General features: G+C 36.0%; 3 protein-coding genes across 4 annotated transcripts; 1 reads left to right on the forward strand and 2 right to left on the reverse strand.

Moving 5' to 3' along the window:
- The first annotated feature begins 3,111 nt into the window (after nucleotides 1-3,111).
- On the forward strand, nucleotides 3,112-4,178 carry LOC106624431 (uncharacterized). Of its 2 annotated transcripts, none has more exons than XM_036362663.2 (3): nucleotides 3,112-3,708; nucleotides 3,763-3,905; nucleotides 3,973-4,178. In XM_036362663.2, exons 1-3 carry the CDS (start codon nucleotides 3,255-3,257, stop codon nucleotides 4,045-4,047), a joined length of 672 nt encoding a protein of 223 aa, XP_036218556.2. In that variant the 5' UTR covers nucleotides 3,112-3,254; the 3' UTR covers nucleotides 4,048-4,178. The 2 variants fall into 2 exon arrangements, with proteins under 2 accessions (XP_036218556.2, XP_014099639.2); XM_014244164.3 differs by having other exon boundaries at nucleotides 3,114-3,708; nucleotides 3,766-3,905.
- Nucleotides 4,179-7,893: 3,715 nt separating this feature from the next.
- Nucleotides 7,894-9,142, reverse strand: Cpr49Ab (Cuticular protein 49Ab). The gene is made up of 3 exons (XM_014243549.3): nucleotides 9,125-9,142; nucleotides 8,495-9,051; nucleotides 7,894-8,187 (listed from the first exon to the last, which is right to left on the reverse strand). The coding sequence occupies exons 1-3, from the start codon at nucleotides 9,140-9,142 to the stop codon at nucleotides 7,947-7,949; spliced, it is 816 nt and encodes a 271-aa protein (XP_014099024.2). The 3' UTR covers nucleotides 7,894-7,946.
- A 3,816-nt stretch (nucleotides 9,143-12,958) lies between these two features.
- On the reverse strand, nucleotides 12,959-17,840 carry Cpr49Aa (Cuticular protein 49Aa). Its single transcript, XM_014244004.3, has 3 exons — nucleotides 17,666-17,840; nucleotides 14,652-14,852; nucleotides 12,959-13,486 (listed from the first exon to the last, which is right to left on the reverse strand). The coding sequence occupies exons 1-3, from the start codon at nucleotides 17,675-17,677 to the stop codon at nucleotides 13,274-13,276; spliced, it is 426 nt and encodes a 141-aa protein (XP_014099479.1). The 5' UTR covers nucleotides 17,678-17,840; the 3' UTR covers nucleotides 12,959-13,273.
- Between the last annotated feature and the right edge of the window lie 668 nt (nucleotides 17,841-18,508).

Below are 18,508 nucleotides of genomic sequence, written 5' to 3' on the forward strand. Positions count from 1 at the left end.
TGTGGAGCAAAACCTTCGATTTAGTGCATTCGAAATCGATCAAGATATTAAGAAAAATTATAAAAAATTACACTGCACTGACACCATTCGCTAAATTAAAAAACTTCCAAAAAGTCATTCATATCGCTTGTCAATAGGTAAGTGCATACTGTTGTCGCGAAAGAGCACTTAAATAAGTCCTGGGAGTTTTAACAGAAAGTTATTTTTTCCGATGAGAGCATGTTTTGCGTCTTTGGAATCAAAAGGCGTAAGATTTTATGGTGAAAACGGGCACGGCACTCGATAAGAAAATCTCGATGTATACTGTGAAGAACGGTGGTGAAGAAGCAATGATCTGGGGGTGCATAGCTAGTAACTGTGTGGGCCAAATTGAATTTATAGAGTCCACTAAAAATAAGTTTGAAGCAAAGAGCAGTAGATTTTTTTTTAGAAGTGACTTCTATTTTACTACAGAATAACGACCCGAAGCTTAAAGCAGACATAGTAGACTTTATAACTTCCCCAAGCAGCTCCAAACACCACCAGAATCACCAGATTTTAATCCCAAATAGCGCCTGTGAGATTCACTGGTACGTAAAGCCGCCAACGCATAATTACCTCAAAGGATATGCTCAAGGATGGGTTGCATGAGGAATGGGCTTACATACCTTCGACAGAAACTTCTAAGCTTGTATATTCCATGCCAAAACCCTTAGCGGACGTTTAAAAATGTTAGGGATATCCGATTTCATATTAAATTTTAAGAAGAATTCGTAGGAAGAATAACTTTATTCAACTTATTAAATAAATAAATTTTGTGTTTCCAATTAAATCACCACTATGGAATCGTTGAAAATATTGCAGAAGTATTTTGCGAAGTTCACTTTATCACTAGCACAAGTTTTTGAGTGATATAAATACAGATATCGAAAAATAACTTAGAAAAATTCATGATGATGGTAGAAATCGGACTGACCTTTACTGAAAATATCTTAGGAAAGTTCAGAGTGCTTCTTTTCCTGATAATAATGCGCAATGGAGTGAAGAATTTTTAAAAGCGGGTCAATGCTTTTACAAGTCTCTTTATATATTATACAAGGGTTTTCAAACATCCAGTTTGCTTTATACCGCATACTTTTATATCTCGGAATATACAATATATTATATCTTAACAATTTAAGGTGAACATATTATCCTGGATATACTATAGTTTGTTTCCGAACATGGGAGAAATCTACATTACCCCAGCTCCATATTATTCATGTTAAAGTTATTAGTTCCTTAATTTGTATTTATATTTCTCTATCCTACTAAATATAGATATCTAAAAAGTAATTGTTTTTCACCAGCGCAACCTGAAATTATGATGCGTCATTCCTGGGCAATTCGAAAATATATCTATTTATGGAATTCTCCACTAAAAATACGACTTTAGATGTACGAAACAAACACATTACTTTCAATCTCTAATCCGGAGGCGTCACATTAATTAGACCGATTGGAAAAATATGAATTTGTTGTTACAACAACACCGCGAACTGTCAAATATATTCTTAAATACACAGTTATGTGTGTATATGTAATTGTGCAAGTGTACTTCAGCATGTTCGTATTCAACTGCAAGCAGGCTTGAAAACATTGTTTCGCATTCCATGCCACTTCACGCGTAATAATTTTCGTATTAAATGACTATGTGTTTCGTCTTCAAGTGATAATTAATACACACACACGTATACAGTCTTAAATATCATTGCTGTTTTCCAGTGTTGCAAAAGACGATACGAAGTTACATTACTTTATCTTATTGAGCTTAAATTAAACAAATCGGAGTATATATCTAATAAACTTAGGTATTACAACGAAAATAGCTTTGACTGACGAGGCTTTAGTGGAAATGGCAACCAGGTGGTCAAATTAGGACAGAACAGATAGGAGGTACGATGAGTACAAATTTCGTCTCGAGGTTTTCTAAGATATAATTTTCTGCAAAGTCCCCATAAAAATCCCTAGATTGCCTCGAAAATATTCATAAATGTGCCTAAGCTTTATAAATTGTTTGTAGTAAATTTTTGCTCTGAAACACTGTTTTTGAAAACATTTCTGACATTCCAATAGAGTTAAAAGTCCAGACAATAACCCTCCTGGAAAAGTATATTCTCAACACAAGCTTTAAATGTTTCAAGCTAACAAGAAAGGTCAAAACAGACTCAATGCCATCTCATCATCATCATGTCATTTAAGAAGGGGAAACATAAACTCTTGCTTACTCGGATCCCGAAACCGGAAAGCTTGGAGGGTTGTGTGTTCGTAAACACAAACTATTTACTTGATAGCAATTTAAGATGTGTACGAATTTTAAATTTAGTTCGTACAACTATTAGACCTTGTTCATAGTCCCAAATTTGCCAACACTTCTTTTTTAGACGCGGTGCAGTTCTTCTTTATGGACGTATAATTATCTCATAGAATAATATAAATTTTTTCGCAACGGGTTGAATAAAATATTTTCATTATAAATTTATAAGGGGTTTTTCAAAAAGGTCGAGTCGATATTTTGTTGGTGCTTGTTTATAATATGTGTAACATAACAGATGCAGAATTTGTCATATTAGCAGAAAGTTAGCTCGAAACCAAAAAAAAAAAAAGTTAACTATTGCTATTCAACGGTGTATCAAAGTACCATACTTTCAAAGAGTTTAGTGGGCGCTCGTTAGAGGAGCTGATTAGTTCTTCGCCAAATTGAATCATCTGGAACTAGCCAATAACTGAGTTCAGCCGGACATTTGATTCTGTTAAATTTCACCTTGTAATTTTTTGTTAAAGGACTCTTTATGGTCAAATATACCGGGATAACGCTCATATGTGATCATATGTGTGCGGTTTACTTGCATTCATGTGAGATCCTTGGTAAATTTAACCGAAGAATTTTCAACATGCGCTCATTTCGAAAGACCCTTTATAAATCAGTGAGTGTCAATGACAAGCTATCAGCTGGGGACAAGACAGACGCACATAATTCACAGCGTTTAAATTCAATAGTGGCGCTCCACTAATCAAGCGCCATAATTGTGCGAGTTAATAAATTCGAGAAAATATTTGCTTAGCTAATGAGAATAAATACCAACAAAAAGGAAACCCGCATGCAATGTTGCAGCAATTTCGTAGTTCAGTAACGTGTGAACAGTTGCAGGCGTCGAATCGCGCGGCCTTCGTGGCGTATACTTGATAATTCGAAAATTAAATCTTAGTTATTTACTTTTATCCTGCGTGCAAATATGTTTTCGTATTTTTCCATACACACAACTCTAGTCATTTCATTGCTATATTTTGTACAAAAGGCCCAATGTCGTCCTCAAGGCACGGAGACAAACGCCGTCCGGATTAATCCACTGCGTAATGGCCGTTACATACCCAAGTTGCATGGTGCTGATCGTGGGAAGTATATACCCGACGAAAGTGGGAAATATCATCATGTTAAAGTGCCTTATAACGGTGGTTATGGGGATCGTGGCCAGATGTACGTTCACGATGATCGTGGTCTGCCGCCGCATCAGTTCGGCACGCCGAATGGCTTCCAATTGGGACCGAAGGATCACTTGCGCTTCTCTATAGATTTCAATTATGATGGCAGTGGTTGGCAAATCGTGCAGTTCGAGTGGGTGAAGGACGATGACGTAAAGATGCATTACGACTACAAGTATGAAAACCAACTGTGGCCTGCGGATTATGGTAAGGGGGAGAGTAAAATAAGTTGTTTTTTTGAATGATACAAATTTTTTTCAGTAGATGTGAATGCTGATACGGAATCGACTGCGACAGAGGAAACAACGGAAGGAGATACGACTAATGTGCATGTCTCGGGCGAGTACCAAGATGATATCTATAATGTGAAATATACGAATGACAATGAGCTAAATGCTCCGAGTGTAAGCAAATACACACATACTTTGTGTTTTTGTTTTCGTGTTATTCTTACACATTTTATTTTTATAGCAATTCAACATTCAAGCGACTATAAGTGATGTGCTCGATTACATTCAGACAAATGTGTTGCCAACACTAACGTAAAAAGACAGCATTTACTCTGGTCAAAAACCTTTTATTTTTCTTGCTACTAATTATCACTCTTGTAATATATTTATACTGTGCCTGTAAACACTGGAACTTAAAATATTTTTTTTAAAAATGTCAATACGTAATAGTTTAGATCTTTCATCATTGCCAAATGTTTAGCTGATCTTCACTTTTCTTCTCCGATTGCCGAGTCGATTTGAAGACCTCTTTACCTTTGAAATGAGTTCACCTGAAAGGTTGTGCTCTAAACTTTTTTAACATTTATATTATTGTAACAATTGCTAAATGTATATTTATATAGAAATCAGGTATAAATTGCTATAACGATTGATAAAATAATATAAGTAAAATGTCAAAAAATTCAAAAACCATTGCAGCGCTAAATTTTAAGCTATTAACATTTCCTTCAGAAGGTGTCAGTAGAATTGAACATATATGTTTTGTTGTTAGACCTAAAAAACAAATTTTGAATTTTATAAAACAAAATACAATAGATAAAAATTGAATATTATTCATGCTCTCCTTCCATTAGCCATTGAATAAGGAAAATCAGTTTAGTCGAAGTAATTGACACTATAAAGATAACAAAGAACAAATCTTTAATGAATAGTTGGGTAACCGAAAGTTTTTTGCAAAGTGGATACTGTATAAGTTAAAAACCTATGTATCGTATCATAAATTCCTGAATACGCAGACAATACTTATTACTTGAGCAGTGCAGGTGTGGCTTCAGCAACTTTTTCCTGCACTCAGAATTAAAGAATATGGTACGAACTTTTCAGCCTGCCTGATGTATAATTGGGTGCTGATTGAAGACTCCGGATGTTCTACTAGTTGGATGCTTTAATCTGATGGAAGTTCTGATATTAACACCGCTGTGAAGAATGATGCGCCTTTTGTGTTAATTACACTGGCAAACACTGTTTTTGTCACACACACAGTTTTTGTGTTACAGCTACATTTTCATTTCTAACCTTATATACGTGTCTGTTTGTAAATAAAATGAAGTTAAGTATTTGATTGCATAACTATTGCATTCGACTAACTTATATCATATATAAGTTTGCTAAAATGTAAACATGCCACGAATAGTTCTAACGACCTTTTAAACGTCAGCGTCGTATATTCACGTGATTCACTGAACACTACTTAGACTATTTCGTGACTAGACTATCCTGTGAGGAATCAAGATAAATTGTGTAACTTATGCGAGACAACAACCGAGACATATGCCATTATATTTATACCAATGATTTGGCTCGATCCTAAGGACCATCTAAGTGATTGTTATTTTTATTTGACTCAAACAAAAGGCATTAAAACCAAGTCAAAACACACTACCCAGTACGTAAACTTGTCTTGGGGCCTGTGCCAAACCATTCAAATCGATCAGAAAATCACGATTATCCAATGGCAGGAAATTTGTACATCTCAAAGAGAAAAATTAAAATGCGGATATTTGTAGGTCACAAATACGGCAACTTATAGAGGATTAGAATGTTAAAGAAAAACTGAAAGATCAGGAAAATCTCGTCTAGAAAAGTTTTGTGAACGTAATAACTCTATAAAAATATCTATGCTCGACTCAATTTTCCAGCAAATTTGGGTGCTGTGAGTGGCGAATAAGGCGAGAGGTTTCATCAGGACATTTCCTTAAAGAAGAAGCGCTATCAAGGGAAATGGAAAGCACGAATGCAGGCAAATTATTGTTGAAGACTTGCTAAAGACTTTCCAGAAGCCAAATACGAAAATCATAAGTATTTTTTCTATATTAGGGAATACTTTCTCTAAATGTAGCTGATGTTTGTACTTTTTAAGAAAATATATGTCTGGAACCTGACGTGTTTTTTCATTCACATATTGTTGATTAGTGGCCCCTATATTCTCAAAATTTTATTTGAGTTTTCATGTGAAAGAGTTAACATTTTGTTAACCAGTGTTATGGAAACTTCATCAAACTTTTGTGTTAAACAAGCTATTCTTTAAATTTCCGAATTACGCTCTTTTAAGCTGAATGCTCTTGTGAAAAAAGTTCGTGTATTGAGAAGTATTTCTTTAATTTTTTATATGTGTTCGTGGCTTGCGTAGAAGAAGTATTTACTAAAATCTGTTAATATTTCCCAAGGATATTTTCCAATAGGTCACAAAGTCAGAAATATTTTTTGAACTATCGTATTCAATAATTATAGTTTTCGGCAGCTAAAGTTATTTGTCTAAAATGGATTCTAGATAATTTTTATACTCTCGCAACCTGTTGCTACAGAGTATAATAGTTTTGTTCACCTAACGGCTGTTTGTATCACCTAAAACTAATCGAGTTAGATATAGGGTTATGTATATATAAATGATTAGGATGAAGAGACGAGTTGAAATCCGGGTGACTGTCTGTCCGTAACTTGAGTAAAAATTACAATGGAAACTATATGCTATAGTAGTCCGAAAAATATGTTCGAAGAGTATAATGTTACCTTGGATGATAATAATTAGTGCCAAATTTCGTGAGGATATTTTATCAAATAAAAAAAGTTTTCCATATAAAGACTTTGTTTTGATTGTTTAGTTTGTATGGCAGCAATATGCTATAGTGGTTCGATATTGACCATTCCGAAAAATGAGCAGCTTCTTAGTGAGAAAAGGACAGGTGCAAAATTGTATATCGCTAGCTTAAAAACTGAAGGACTAATTTGTATATATACAGACAGATGGACAGACATGGCTACATCAACTCAGTTCATCAGGCTGATCATATACAATATGTATACATTGTATAGGGTCTCCGACGTTTCCTTCTGGATGTTACAAGCTTCGGGGAAAACTAAATATACCCTGTTCAGTATATAAAAAAGTTTCTTTCGTTCTTCGTTGCAACGGGAAAATATCCAACACGCGTATGCAGTGTAGTAGATGGAAGAGTTCTTAAGAAAGAAACCTAATATGACAATGCATTTCCTTAGAGAAATAATTAAATTGTAGGTGCTTAAACGAACAAGGCCCGCAGCTTTACTGTTCATCCGTAAAAAAATTCTAAGGAATCCATCGAACGGTCCAATGAAAATTTTTTCCTATATTAACATGTTAAGTCTGCTACCGACTACAATCTGTGCGATTCTATTAAATCTCCACTGGACTGAAACAAAATTGGAAAACGAATAATAAAATTGGTGTGAAGAAATCTATGAAGTCTTTTATATGTAGAGTGTACTGTGGGAAGAGGTTATAGGGCTCATTAAATCGTGTCTACATTCGTAGAAGAGTCGAAACTTCGATAAAGAGACACCTATGTTTCGATAGTTAATACCTTTAAAAATAACATACATCAAATATGTTTTAAGTTACAGCCTTCTAAAATAGCCGCTGAGTTCAACGCGCATCATCAATTTAAGAACCGAAGCATCTCTTGAGGAAATCGAAGACAGGAGAGACTTCACTTCAAATTTTTCAACTAGCACAAGGATAACAGGACAAAGACAAGCAGCTCGAACTAAGGTATATAATAACTTAAAGCTACAATAATGGTCTATTTTCTTATTGGGGAACACATATTGGAAATGGGTATACTTTATATCAGTCACTGTATTTGCTGTGAACTCGAAAGATATTTGACATTCGAATTAACAATCGACTGTCTACAAGTATATAAGGATGAAAGGAGTGGTTTAATATCATGATGTGTTGCTAGTTATTTCTCTAAAATTAGTGTCACATTTTCCGATAAGTACTTGGCCCTTTCTGTTAGAGATTTGAAACCAAGTATACTTGTATATGGTAATTTTGATATTTCTGCGAAAAATGCAGATAAATTTATTTCAGAAAATATTAAAACAATTTACCGCCGCTTTTGGAATGAATAAATGAGCATTTGATGAAACTAATATTAAAACAATTTTAAATTACTAATTCTTGGCGTTCGCAGCCAAGTACGCCAATAATTTGGCTACATATGGTGGTGGAGTAGGGATATGCGCACCTCGCGCCACAAAGCCATTGTCGTCGGCCACATAATCGACACGGTAAAGCACACCAACATCGCCGGTATACTCGTAAAAGCCCGTCGAACGCAAACCTTCTTTTTCCGGAGCTAATTGTTCGATGCGTCCATTTTCCTCCGCTAAAATGCCATTTTCCGTTTCATAACTGGAAAAAATAAAATTAAGAACTGATTCAAAGCATACTTTCCGGCTGTGATGTGATGCGAATACATAATGTTTATAAACAGTGAAGTAAATGTAACAGAAACAGTCTGCTGTTAACTACTCGCTATCTGCTCGTTAAATTGAATAAATAATGTTAGAATTTTGTTATAGAATATTTTTTAAGTGCGCTCGGATTTTCAGTGCGAACTTGCAATTTTTATATTAAGTATAGCGTACTTGCATAGAATCGACATGCGAGTTAGAAGAAAGATTTCTTCAATTATTATTGTTGTACTGAGAACCCTTACATATAATGATAGCCATCTTTTTCCTCTTTATCGAAAAGCTGCAGGATGCGCCAACCACTACCACCCTCGCTCGTACCACTACCTTTCGTTAGTGCTGGTGTAACTATCGTGGATTTCGGTGTCGGTCTTCGTGTTATTGACGTTCGTGTTGCTAAATTCGCGCGATTATCAGCTAATCCCGTTGAACCCAGCGCATTACCTCTCGCAGATGCCCGCCTACCTCCACCGAACGTACCTGCGCCACCGACGTCACCTCTGCCGGGTCTAAACCGGTTCTTATCGGCTTCATATTGCCCACCGGCACGATCGTTATGTACATACGGCACATCTTGATGCACATACTTGCCATCATTGCCACCGCGATAACGTCCATCGTTCACCCCTCTATAACGACCATCATTACTCGGACGATAACGACCGTCACTAATGACAGTAGGACGGAGACGGGTCGTACGTGAGCGCTGATAATAGGGCAGGACGGGCGTAGGACGATAACGTCCATCATTCTGTGCACTTGCAATAGCGACGAGTGCCGCTACGCCTACTAAGCCGGCTAGCTGTGTGGAAGAATCAACCGTGGCTATCCTGATTATCTGCGCTGTAATCCTGAATTGTGACGTGCGTACTTACCTTTACTTTCGGCCACATGATGATATTTTCACGCTTTAAGTATATGAAATGAATGTGAAAATTAGTTGCTGTTGCTTTTATAGGCGCACCATTATTTTAGTGGCTGGTTGCGTTTCTGTGCGAGTCATTGTTGTCCACCAGCTTACGGAATTACGAGTAAAAGGAACGGTTGCAGAAATCTCGTTTAATTGAACGCATTTACTTGCAACAATAAAGTGTCGCATTTTACGATGTTGATATTGATGTTGATGGTGCACCAGTTCTGATGAGTTGAAAAGATGTGCAATCAAAAATTATGAAACTCATTCTAGGCTTTAGCAACGGTTTTGTAGCAACCATATTGTAGAGTGCGTTACTTCTCCCATTGCAATGTCTTTCGTATTTATTGTATATTCAGTAGTGTTGGTGTAAAGTATCCGTTATTATATATATTTATGTATGCTACATATTTGTTTACATATAGTCGTCGAAAAGTGGTGGCATCAAAATGGCGCAAGGTACTTAATATGATTAACTTAATGTTTAAATTGTTATATAAGGTAATGCAACAATATAATTCCAGATGGAAAATAAGGATTCCGCCTTTAAGCAAGTTTTCTTGATCACGTGACTAGTCTAGCTAGTCTTAACTCTAATTATGTCAGGTTTGCTAAAGTGACTAAAATGGTTTCGACTGCCTAAAAGCGGCATTTCTTCTAAAGTTCTACAAATAATATCTTCGGAAAAATCTTAGTAAGCTAACTAAGTACGTATGGTTGAAAAGTATAATTAAGATATTAGTTTTGCTCTCATACATTGGCCTCAAATATTTGCAATCTTCAAACTCACTCAACTTTACCATACCTGTGTAATTTTCCAAAATTCGTTGTTTACCATATAGACGGCTTCTATTAAGGGGCTAAGTCAGTCTAAAGTCCTAAAAGTGGACTAATGTTGACAATTTGAAGCATGTAAGAAATGGTTTTATTGACATTTTGCAGCGACTGGGCCAGAACCATTTTTTCCGGGACGGTTACATCGAAGTTATAATGCCCTTCACAAAAATTTCCATTCAAGAAATTGATTTTAATTAGTCAGTTTGTATAGCAACTGTATGCTATAGTCGTCCGATATCGACGATTGAACAATGAACAACTTCTTGGGGAGATCGATAACTCAAAAGCTGATGGACTAGTTTGCGTGTATACAGACCGATATGTGTAAATCGACTCAGCTCGTCAACGTGGTCGATTATGTTATTTCAAACTTCATGGCAAACTTAATATACCCTGTTCAGGGTATAAAACGGTAGAAATATTTGATATATATTGTCTTTTCGAATATTTTGAAAGGAAAATTTTTGAAGGTTAACTTGGAAAAATCGAGATATCACTTTTTTACTTCTTGATCAGTGTCTCCAAAATATTTCGTTCGGTCAAATACATAGAAAAAAAGTCGATTTTGCTGTACAGTCAAATTATTACTAACTTTTTCAGCAGAAAATAAAAGTAAAATCGCATTAATAAAATATTTCTCACAGTTTTTGACAAACATATACAAAAAGTGCCTCTAAGAAATTGGGTCGCAACTTTGAAAAAAAAATAATGTTTTTTTGCCAACTATTTTACGAATCTCAAAGATGTATATAATTATGCAGTGTCTTAAATTGTGGTATTTGCAACGTTAAAAGTAATTGTATAATACTTTCCACGCTTAATGCGTGTTCGAAGAGATTATCTTCAGAGTAACTTTCTGAAACAGATTTTCTATAGATTATTTCATTCAGAGCTTAGACAGGATATTTGACAAAGAAAATTAACAAGGTTCCGCATAATTAAGGAACATGCTATATTCGATTGAGCAAGTGTTAGAAAGTAGCATACAAAAATCAAGAAAAACATTTTCATTACCCCCTACTTTTTCTAGAAAGAATTTTATTCTATTTCAAGCTTTAAGGTTATAAAATCTATTAAAAAAAATGTTTTTTCAACCGAACTCAACTCGTTAACTTACTCGGATTAGTGGAACCAATCATGAGTATCTGTATGGTATATAATAGCTGATTTCTTTTCTTCATGTAATAAAACGACCTTAATAAGTTTTAAATTTAAAAAATATACATATTTCCCTTGAAATTTAAATTTTACAAAGCACTAATTGCTTCATTATTTTGCCAACAAATGTGAATACACCCTATTCAATACCTGTCTGTTTTGGAATCTATATTTAACTGTAATGCTATAAATTATGGAGCGTACATTTAGGATGACTACATTGTTGATCGGAATGTTGGCGCAAAGCGAGTTTTTGCAATCAATGCGTACTGTTAATAAGTAATGACGTGCATCTATAATGATCAAAGTCAACTGAATCATAATTTATTGGCAACACTTCGGTACTTTTAGTATTATTTACATTAATACCCGCTAATGTACATACAAGTATTTCATCTTATTTATTGTTTTTGCTATAAACACAAACCTATCGGCATTTCATAAGCCATTTCTCCGGTCTATTGAATATTATACTTAGTATATTAAATTATGCAAGGTCTAATAAAATACATTTCTAATCGATTTACTGTTATTGCTGATTTCGAACTGTAAATTACTAATACTTACGAGTAAATTACTATAATATATACGTCAACAGCCAAGTATCACAAACATAAATTTATATATTGTTAGTGAAACATTTGTTCATTTATCTAGTAAAAGTTATGGTTTCAATTAGATTTTCAATTAATATAAATAATGACATGATAAACAGGTAATCAAAAAAGCACCTTGTTGCGATGTAATGGAAAAAGCAAAAAATGTAATTGAGTCGATCAATATGAGTTCAGCTTTAAATAAATATGCAAATATTTTCGAACTCACGAAAATTGAAAAATGTTGAGCTTTAATTGAAAATATATGTGTCAATATATAGAAGATACAAAGTGTTAAACAACTTTAAATAATATTAAGTTTACTTACGTTTTTGAGTCATTAAACTATACACCTAGAAACTATGTTAATGCTTCTATACAGCTTCTATATATAAAAAGAAAACTTTGTATATTTACTTAGATACTTAATTGTTTTTATTATTTCTGAAAGTGTGAAATTTTTCCCATTTTTCTATTTTTTTCCGAAAAATTTATATTGTTGGTTTTTCAAATGTTTGCATAATTTGATAGACATTAAGAAAATGTACTTGTAATATGTTTCAATTCAATTATCTTGTAGTCTTTTATAGTAAAGCATAAAATAAAAATTGAAATAATCGATTTTCGAAAACGTTAGCAATTAAATTATGCGCATAAATTAGTCAAGAGAAGCAAACGTGGGAACTTTGGAAAATACAGCTGTCCTCAAACTGACCGTTCAAGCGCTTATATGGAAAACTTTTTAACTTGACGAGCTATCGTCATGAAATTTAGCGTGGGTTATTGTTCAAGACAACGGTACAATTGCCGATGAAATTGTTCAAATAGAAGAAATATAGCCAATGTTTAACTGCCATAAAAACCTTGATCGTCAAGTTCTACTTCTTTAAAGAGAGAAGTGAAATACATAGGATATTTTAACTCAAGGATAACCCTCAAGAGCTGTCAATTTGTTTGATCATCTGGCACTGTTTGTTGGATTTACTACTCTCCAATGCTCGGCGAATCAAAAACACCTGTTGTGAGCGAGCGCAAAAGTAATACCGCCTAGAATAACTAAACATGGATTAGGAAAGATTAGTAGCCGTTATTTTTCAAGTTCGGTGAGTTTGGTTCAAAAATAAGCAACTACAATTATATCAGACACAGTAGCATTCTTATACCACTCGCTTATAAAACTAACCTTATAGACCAATTAAATACAAGTTTTTAGACTGTGTAAACTTTATTACAATAGATATTTTTAATTATGTGGTAAACATTTAGGTATATTTCATAAAATGAGTATTTTCGTATAAAGTAAATCCCACGGCAGCGTCCATTATACAGGCATAATAGCTTTCCTTTACCACTCTCATATATTCGCTGCGCTCTCTCATGGCTTCAAATTTCTACAGACGTGTGTGCAGTTGTCTTCTCCCGCGTATGTATGTGTGTATGTTGTGTTAATCATAGGTTTTGCATACAGCAGTGTAAATTCACAGCTTTGTTGTTGTTATTATTACTCCCTCTCACACGCTTTAACCCCTTCGATTGCCCGCAAATGAGTTGGTCTGGTCCTGCGGAGGTGGCGCGGTGGCCAAGTAAGCGAGCGCCTTCTGTATGGCTGGTGGAATTGGCGGTGGAGTGGGCAGATGATCGCCTTGCGGTTGGAAACCATTCTCATCGGCCAAATAGGTGATGCGTATGGGCACACCTTCAGGTGAGGTGTACGAGAAAGAGCCTTGCGCTGACTGCAGTGAGAAAAGTCAATAGAAAAAAGAAAGAAAGTTCATTTAGAAGATGTTTGAAAGAAAATAATGCGCTTAATGGCATTCAGTGCTAATTTTTGTTTAACATCAATTCGTGACTTGCCAACAATGTTGCTGAAGGTGGGTTAGTGGGTTTGCAGCAACCGTAAATGGCCACCAAATGTCAATCTGGATTACCGTCGCTCTGCCGCATTGCTGAACCGCTGAACTGCGCGCTCGTAATCGCGGTGAATCATTGGGCAACAATGCGCGCCGGAATCGTGTTTGCCACACCGCAATTTATGTGCCCAGGTATTGAAAGAGCTAAGCTTAGAAAAAAAAATTACAAGCGCTGGCACAGACAAACACTCGGCGCGCTTGAGGCGAACGCGGCCCGCGCAGGTTGAGCGTGTTGGCCTCACATTAGTGAATTAATGCAGAAATTGATCAGCCAAGTGAAGCGCGCAATGAGCAATAAGGCGCCGAAGTTGGTTTACTGCTTAGCTTTGTTAATGTTGGTGTTAGTTGTGGCGTCATCTGCAGACCACGCTATGACCCGCCGCTGTGGTTTATGTGCACATTATTTCTCTTATTGAGCTACTCACATACACACATACATATAATATTATATATACTTACGATCGCATTTAAATATTCCACAACGCTGGTTCTAGTCACGTGACAAACGCCCACAACCAAACGAAAAATCCAAGCTCATGCGCATATACATACACTCACCAATACACTGCATTACAACAACATTGACAGCAACCACATTTCATTGATTAAACGCTTACTAACGCTAACGTTCTCAGCATGCGAACAACGAAGCGTTTTGCAGCAGCAATTTATTGGGCGGTTGCGGATCTCTATCGGCGTTTGCGCCGCATGCTGCGCTTTGAACCAAACGCTTCTTCAGCAATTTGTCTTAGTACTCTGACATGTAAGTAATGGGTGCGTTCCAAGTTCGTGAACTGCTATTTGCGTCTACAAAGCGTAGTAATTTATTTAATTACAGCGAATATTTTGCCCAGCGCGCCAATTGCATTGATTTATCGTTGTTGTGGCAAGCAAATTTGTATATATATTATAGTCATACGTTAACATGTGCATTTATCATCTCGATTTAGCAATATTTTATGCTCGTAAATAGTTTGTTAAATCTTACCGTTCCTTCGGCGTCGGAGCCCGCATTCTTCAAATAGCCCTCCTCATCTGCTTGTATGCCGTTGCCGGTTTCGTACGAATACTTGTACGAGCCATCGAAATTGACCTCTTGCTCTTGTCGTATTATGGGAATGGGTTCGGTGGTGGGGCCCTGAGGTCGCGCCAGTATGACATCGAGCAACAAGGTGATCAACAAACTAATCTGAATGGGACAATTATCAATAAAAAAAGAAGCATTATGTGCATATGTATATACTATGTATAAATTATCAAATGGTCATCAGTTTTTTTTTAATTTAGCTTTAGATGGTCTGCGTATATCGATAATTTTATTGGAATTGAAATTTACTGACCAATAAACGATATTAAACGAAGTGCGACAAATGATCCAAACTTTGAAATTACAACAAAAATTACATAAAAAATTTCTCTTGTGTCATCATGCAACGGTATTCAGTCTTGCTATCAATTCTGTAACAAAGATTACTAACAGAATGTTTTAGAAGGCGTAGTAAAGCAGTTATGCAATACTCTCTTCGATGGACAACATTGAATTTTACCGTAAGGTTCTGCTCCAGCATGCAGGGCAAAAACCACTCAGCTGTGGCTTAAAAGCAATATTCTTGGTTTCATAGCTGCAGATTATTGGACTTTTGGAAGTCATTGGACTACAGTTTGTGGTCAGAGGTCGAGAATATGTCCTGTCGTTTACTCCTCAAAAATTTGGAAGTTCGAGCAGCTTCGTCAATACCGATATAAACTGTGTGTGCTGCTATTGATCAATGGCCGAATCGTTTGATTTCTTGTGTGAAAATAAAAGGTAAAGTTAAGTAAAAAGCTAGTTCGGTTTTTATCTAAGAGATGGTGTTATTGTCCATAGTACTAGTGTTACGTGTCGCATCATGGTATACTATACGGCGCTGAAAACGTGTTTATTTGCGCTAAAAGTTTACCTTCAGTTCGTTGTGGGCGCTCGTCAAAGATGGACACCAACAAAGAGAAAATTCGATATATTTTACAATTTTTCTTCGATCAAAGCGAAAAAGCAGCCAAAGCGGCTGAAAACATTAATTTAGTTTGGGCCCGATACTGTAAACGAACGTGTAGCACGAAAGTGATTTGCTAGGTTCCGTTCCGGTAATTTCGATGTCAAAGATGCACCACGCGTCGGGAGGCCTGTCGTCGAAAATTGCGATAAAATCATGGAAATAGTGGAAACAGACTGTTCCGTGAGCACTTATTTAATTGCTGAGGAACTAAAGATAAGCCAGAAAACCGTTTGGAACCATTTGCATAACCTTGGATTCAAAAAAGAGCTCGATGTTTGGTTGTCACACGAACTAACGCAAAAAACATGATGGACCGAATTTCCATCTGCAAATCGCTGCAGAATCGCAACAAAATCGACCCATTTCTGAAGTGGATTGTGACTGGCGATGAAAAATGGGTCACTTATGACAACATCGAGCGCAAACGGTCGTGGTCAAAGCTCGGGGAAGCGGCCCAGATGGTGGCCAAGACCTGATTGATGGCCAGGAAGGTTTTGCTGTGTGTTTGGTGGGATGGGCAAGGAATCATCTACTGCGAGCTGCTCCCTTATGGCCAAACGCTCAATTCGGCCCTCTACTGCCAACAACTGAACCGCTTGAAGGCAGCACTCATCCAGAAGAGGCCATCTTTGATCCACAGAGGCCGAACTGTGTTCCATCAGGACAACGCCAGGCCACACACGTCTTTGGTGGCTCGCCAGAAGCTTCTGGAGCTCGGATGGGAGGTTCTAATGCACCCACCTTATAGTCCGGACCTGGCACCAAGTGATTACCATCTTTTCCTGTCCACGGCAAACGCGCTTAATGATAAGAAGTTGGCCTCAAGAGAGGCCTGTGAAAATTGGCTCTCCGAGTTTTTTGGCAATAGGGACGTAGTCTTCACAAATGTACACAAAGTTATCATCTTTTGAAAAATCAATTAAAAAACCGAACGAACTTTTTATTTTACCTAATATTTCAAATAAAATTTTCTATGTCGTTCGTTTAATATTTGCATTACTAAATAAAATTAACTTCATTACAAAATGTGTATATTATGTTTCATTTATACTATTTCGAAAATTATCCCGATTCATTTATGTCTCTGATACTAATTTCGTCCTAGTATATCCATGCTACTACACGGACATGAATCCGCTGTTTTCTTGATTTTTACTATTAGATGACTAGATGACTAAGCCCCAACTATGGTAGCTTTTCTGGCTTGGCAATTGCAAATGATATTTTAGAAAACTAAAACCTACAGCTTGGTAAGAACTTATTAAAATTAATGCAAATTCCGAAAATATTCAATTTGACAAAGATTTGGTTGTAGCTAATAATTAAGTAAAACAGGTGTTTATTTTCAAATTTTCTATTTGTCTTTCGAATTGGCGTCAACAAGAAACGAAGAACTTGAACTAAATTACTCGGGAAAGAAGGAAGAGAAGAAGAATCATTGCGTAATATTTGATTAGATACTAACAGTCATTTCCTGTCATTGTTAGTATTGCACATAGACTCTTAATTAACGTGAATCCTTACCCTATATATTCAGAAAAGTTATCCAAGAATATTCTAGAGACAACAGAAGAAAGAGAAATTTGACAGATAGGAAGCAATTATAAGCTAAGACTGCAATTACTTAAAACTTTCATCGGTTATATATTAGCTAAAAGTGGACCTTATCCCCATATTTCCCGCCTTAGAGTGTATATATACAAAATAACTTGTTTTACCAACTAAAAATATTGCTTTTAAGTGAGCCTTATTAATGACGGGAGAATGAAGTTTTTAAAAATGCTATCCCTAGACGGCTGTAACTGACGTTTTCGATTAATCGTAAATTTCTTCGGCACGACATTTTCCTTCTCATTTTAACCACACATTTTCTCAGCTCACAAAGCGATCTTTTCACAATATTTATTTTTAATTTTTTTCCGACGAATATCCTTGTAAATTTTCTCAAATTTTTTTTTAAACTTACAATTATTTTCATTATTAACTTTTATGTTTCCACACAAGCAGGATATTTCTAGGTTGGTAGGTCTAGGTAGTTGCAAGGATATCACTCTTGACACAATGAAAACGCGAATGTTCAGGCGACACACCACACACAGCACTTGAAAAGTGTTTGTTGTATACTGTGTGGCAAGCAGAATGAACAGGAATATTTATACCAAAAGTAAGTCTTGAACACTTTGGTGTGGCTTGCGAGTGAAGATTCACTTGAACTTTGGGTATATTACAAAGTGCCACAAATACACCATTTAATGAATTGTTTCGACGCTGCGCCGTTTCGTTGTCTGTTTCGAGCAGCAACAAACGCGTCAACAGCAATTGCTGTATGGACGCTGACAGAAGTATATGCTAAGTACATATGCACACATGTACGTATGTATGTATGTATGTGTGTAGGTGGGAGAATTGCTGATATCAACAATAAGAACAACGTCCAACAGCAACAACAAGAGTGACCGCAAGCACTAGCAGCAGCAATTGTGGTAGCGGTGCATAGTGTGGACGGTGGCGTTGGAACTCTCAGCATTAAAGGAAGCAGCAGCCAAAGTCAAAGCGGCAAACACCGCCAATCGATAACCTCAATTACATGTAAACATGATTTGGTCACAAATGTGGCTATTCGAGTAATTTATACAAATGAGATGAATAAACATACGTTATTTTCGCAATGAGTAACGGTGATGCGAGACAATTAAAAAACCATTCTAAAAACTGTTTCTAATTTGTAATAATTTAATGAAGTGTTTAAAGTATTGAGTAGTATTGAGATAAGAGTAATTATCTCTATAATCTCAAAGCAATAAATTGT

This window comes from Bactrocera oleae, chromosome 4 (genome assembly GCF_042242935.1).
Source record: "Bactrocera oleae isolate idBacOlea1 chromosome 4, idBacOlea1, whole genome shotgun sequence".
Taxonomy (NCBI): domain Eukaryota; kingdom Metazoa; phylum Arthropoda; class Insecta; order Diptera; family Tephritidae; genus Bactrocera; species Bactrocera oleae.

Bases quoted from the DNA above. Each gene is read 5' to 3' on its own strand.
- Cpr49Aa (XM_014244004.3), bottom strand. The intron at 13,487-14,651 runs GTAAGATTTAAC...TTCTCACTGCAG, and splicing joins GCTCCGACGCCGAAGGAACG to TCAGCGCAAGGCTCTTTCTC.
- Cpr49Ab (XM_014243549.3), bottom strand. The intron at 8,188-8,494 runs GTAAGGGTTCTC...TATTTTTTCCAG, and splicing joins AAAGATGGCTATCATTATAT to TTATGAAACGGAAAATGGCA.
- LOC106624431 (XM_036362663.2), top strand. From the start codon at position 3,255: ATGTTTTCGTATTTTTCCATACACACAACTCTAGTCATTTCATTGCTA. The intron at 3,709-3,762 runs GTAAGGGGGAGA...AATTTTTTTCAG, and splicing joins ACTGTGGCCTGCGGATTATG to TAGATGTGAATGCTGATACG. The intron at 3,906-3,972 runs GTAAGCAAATAC...TTATTTTTATAG, and splicing joins ATGAGCTAAATGCTCCGAGT to CAATTCAACATTCAAGCGAC.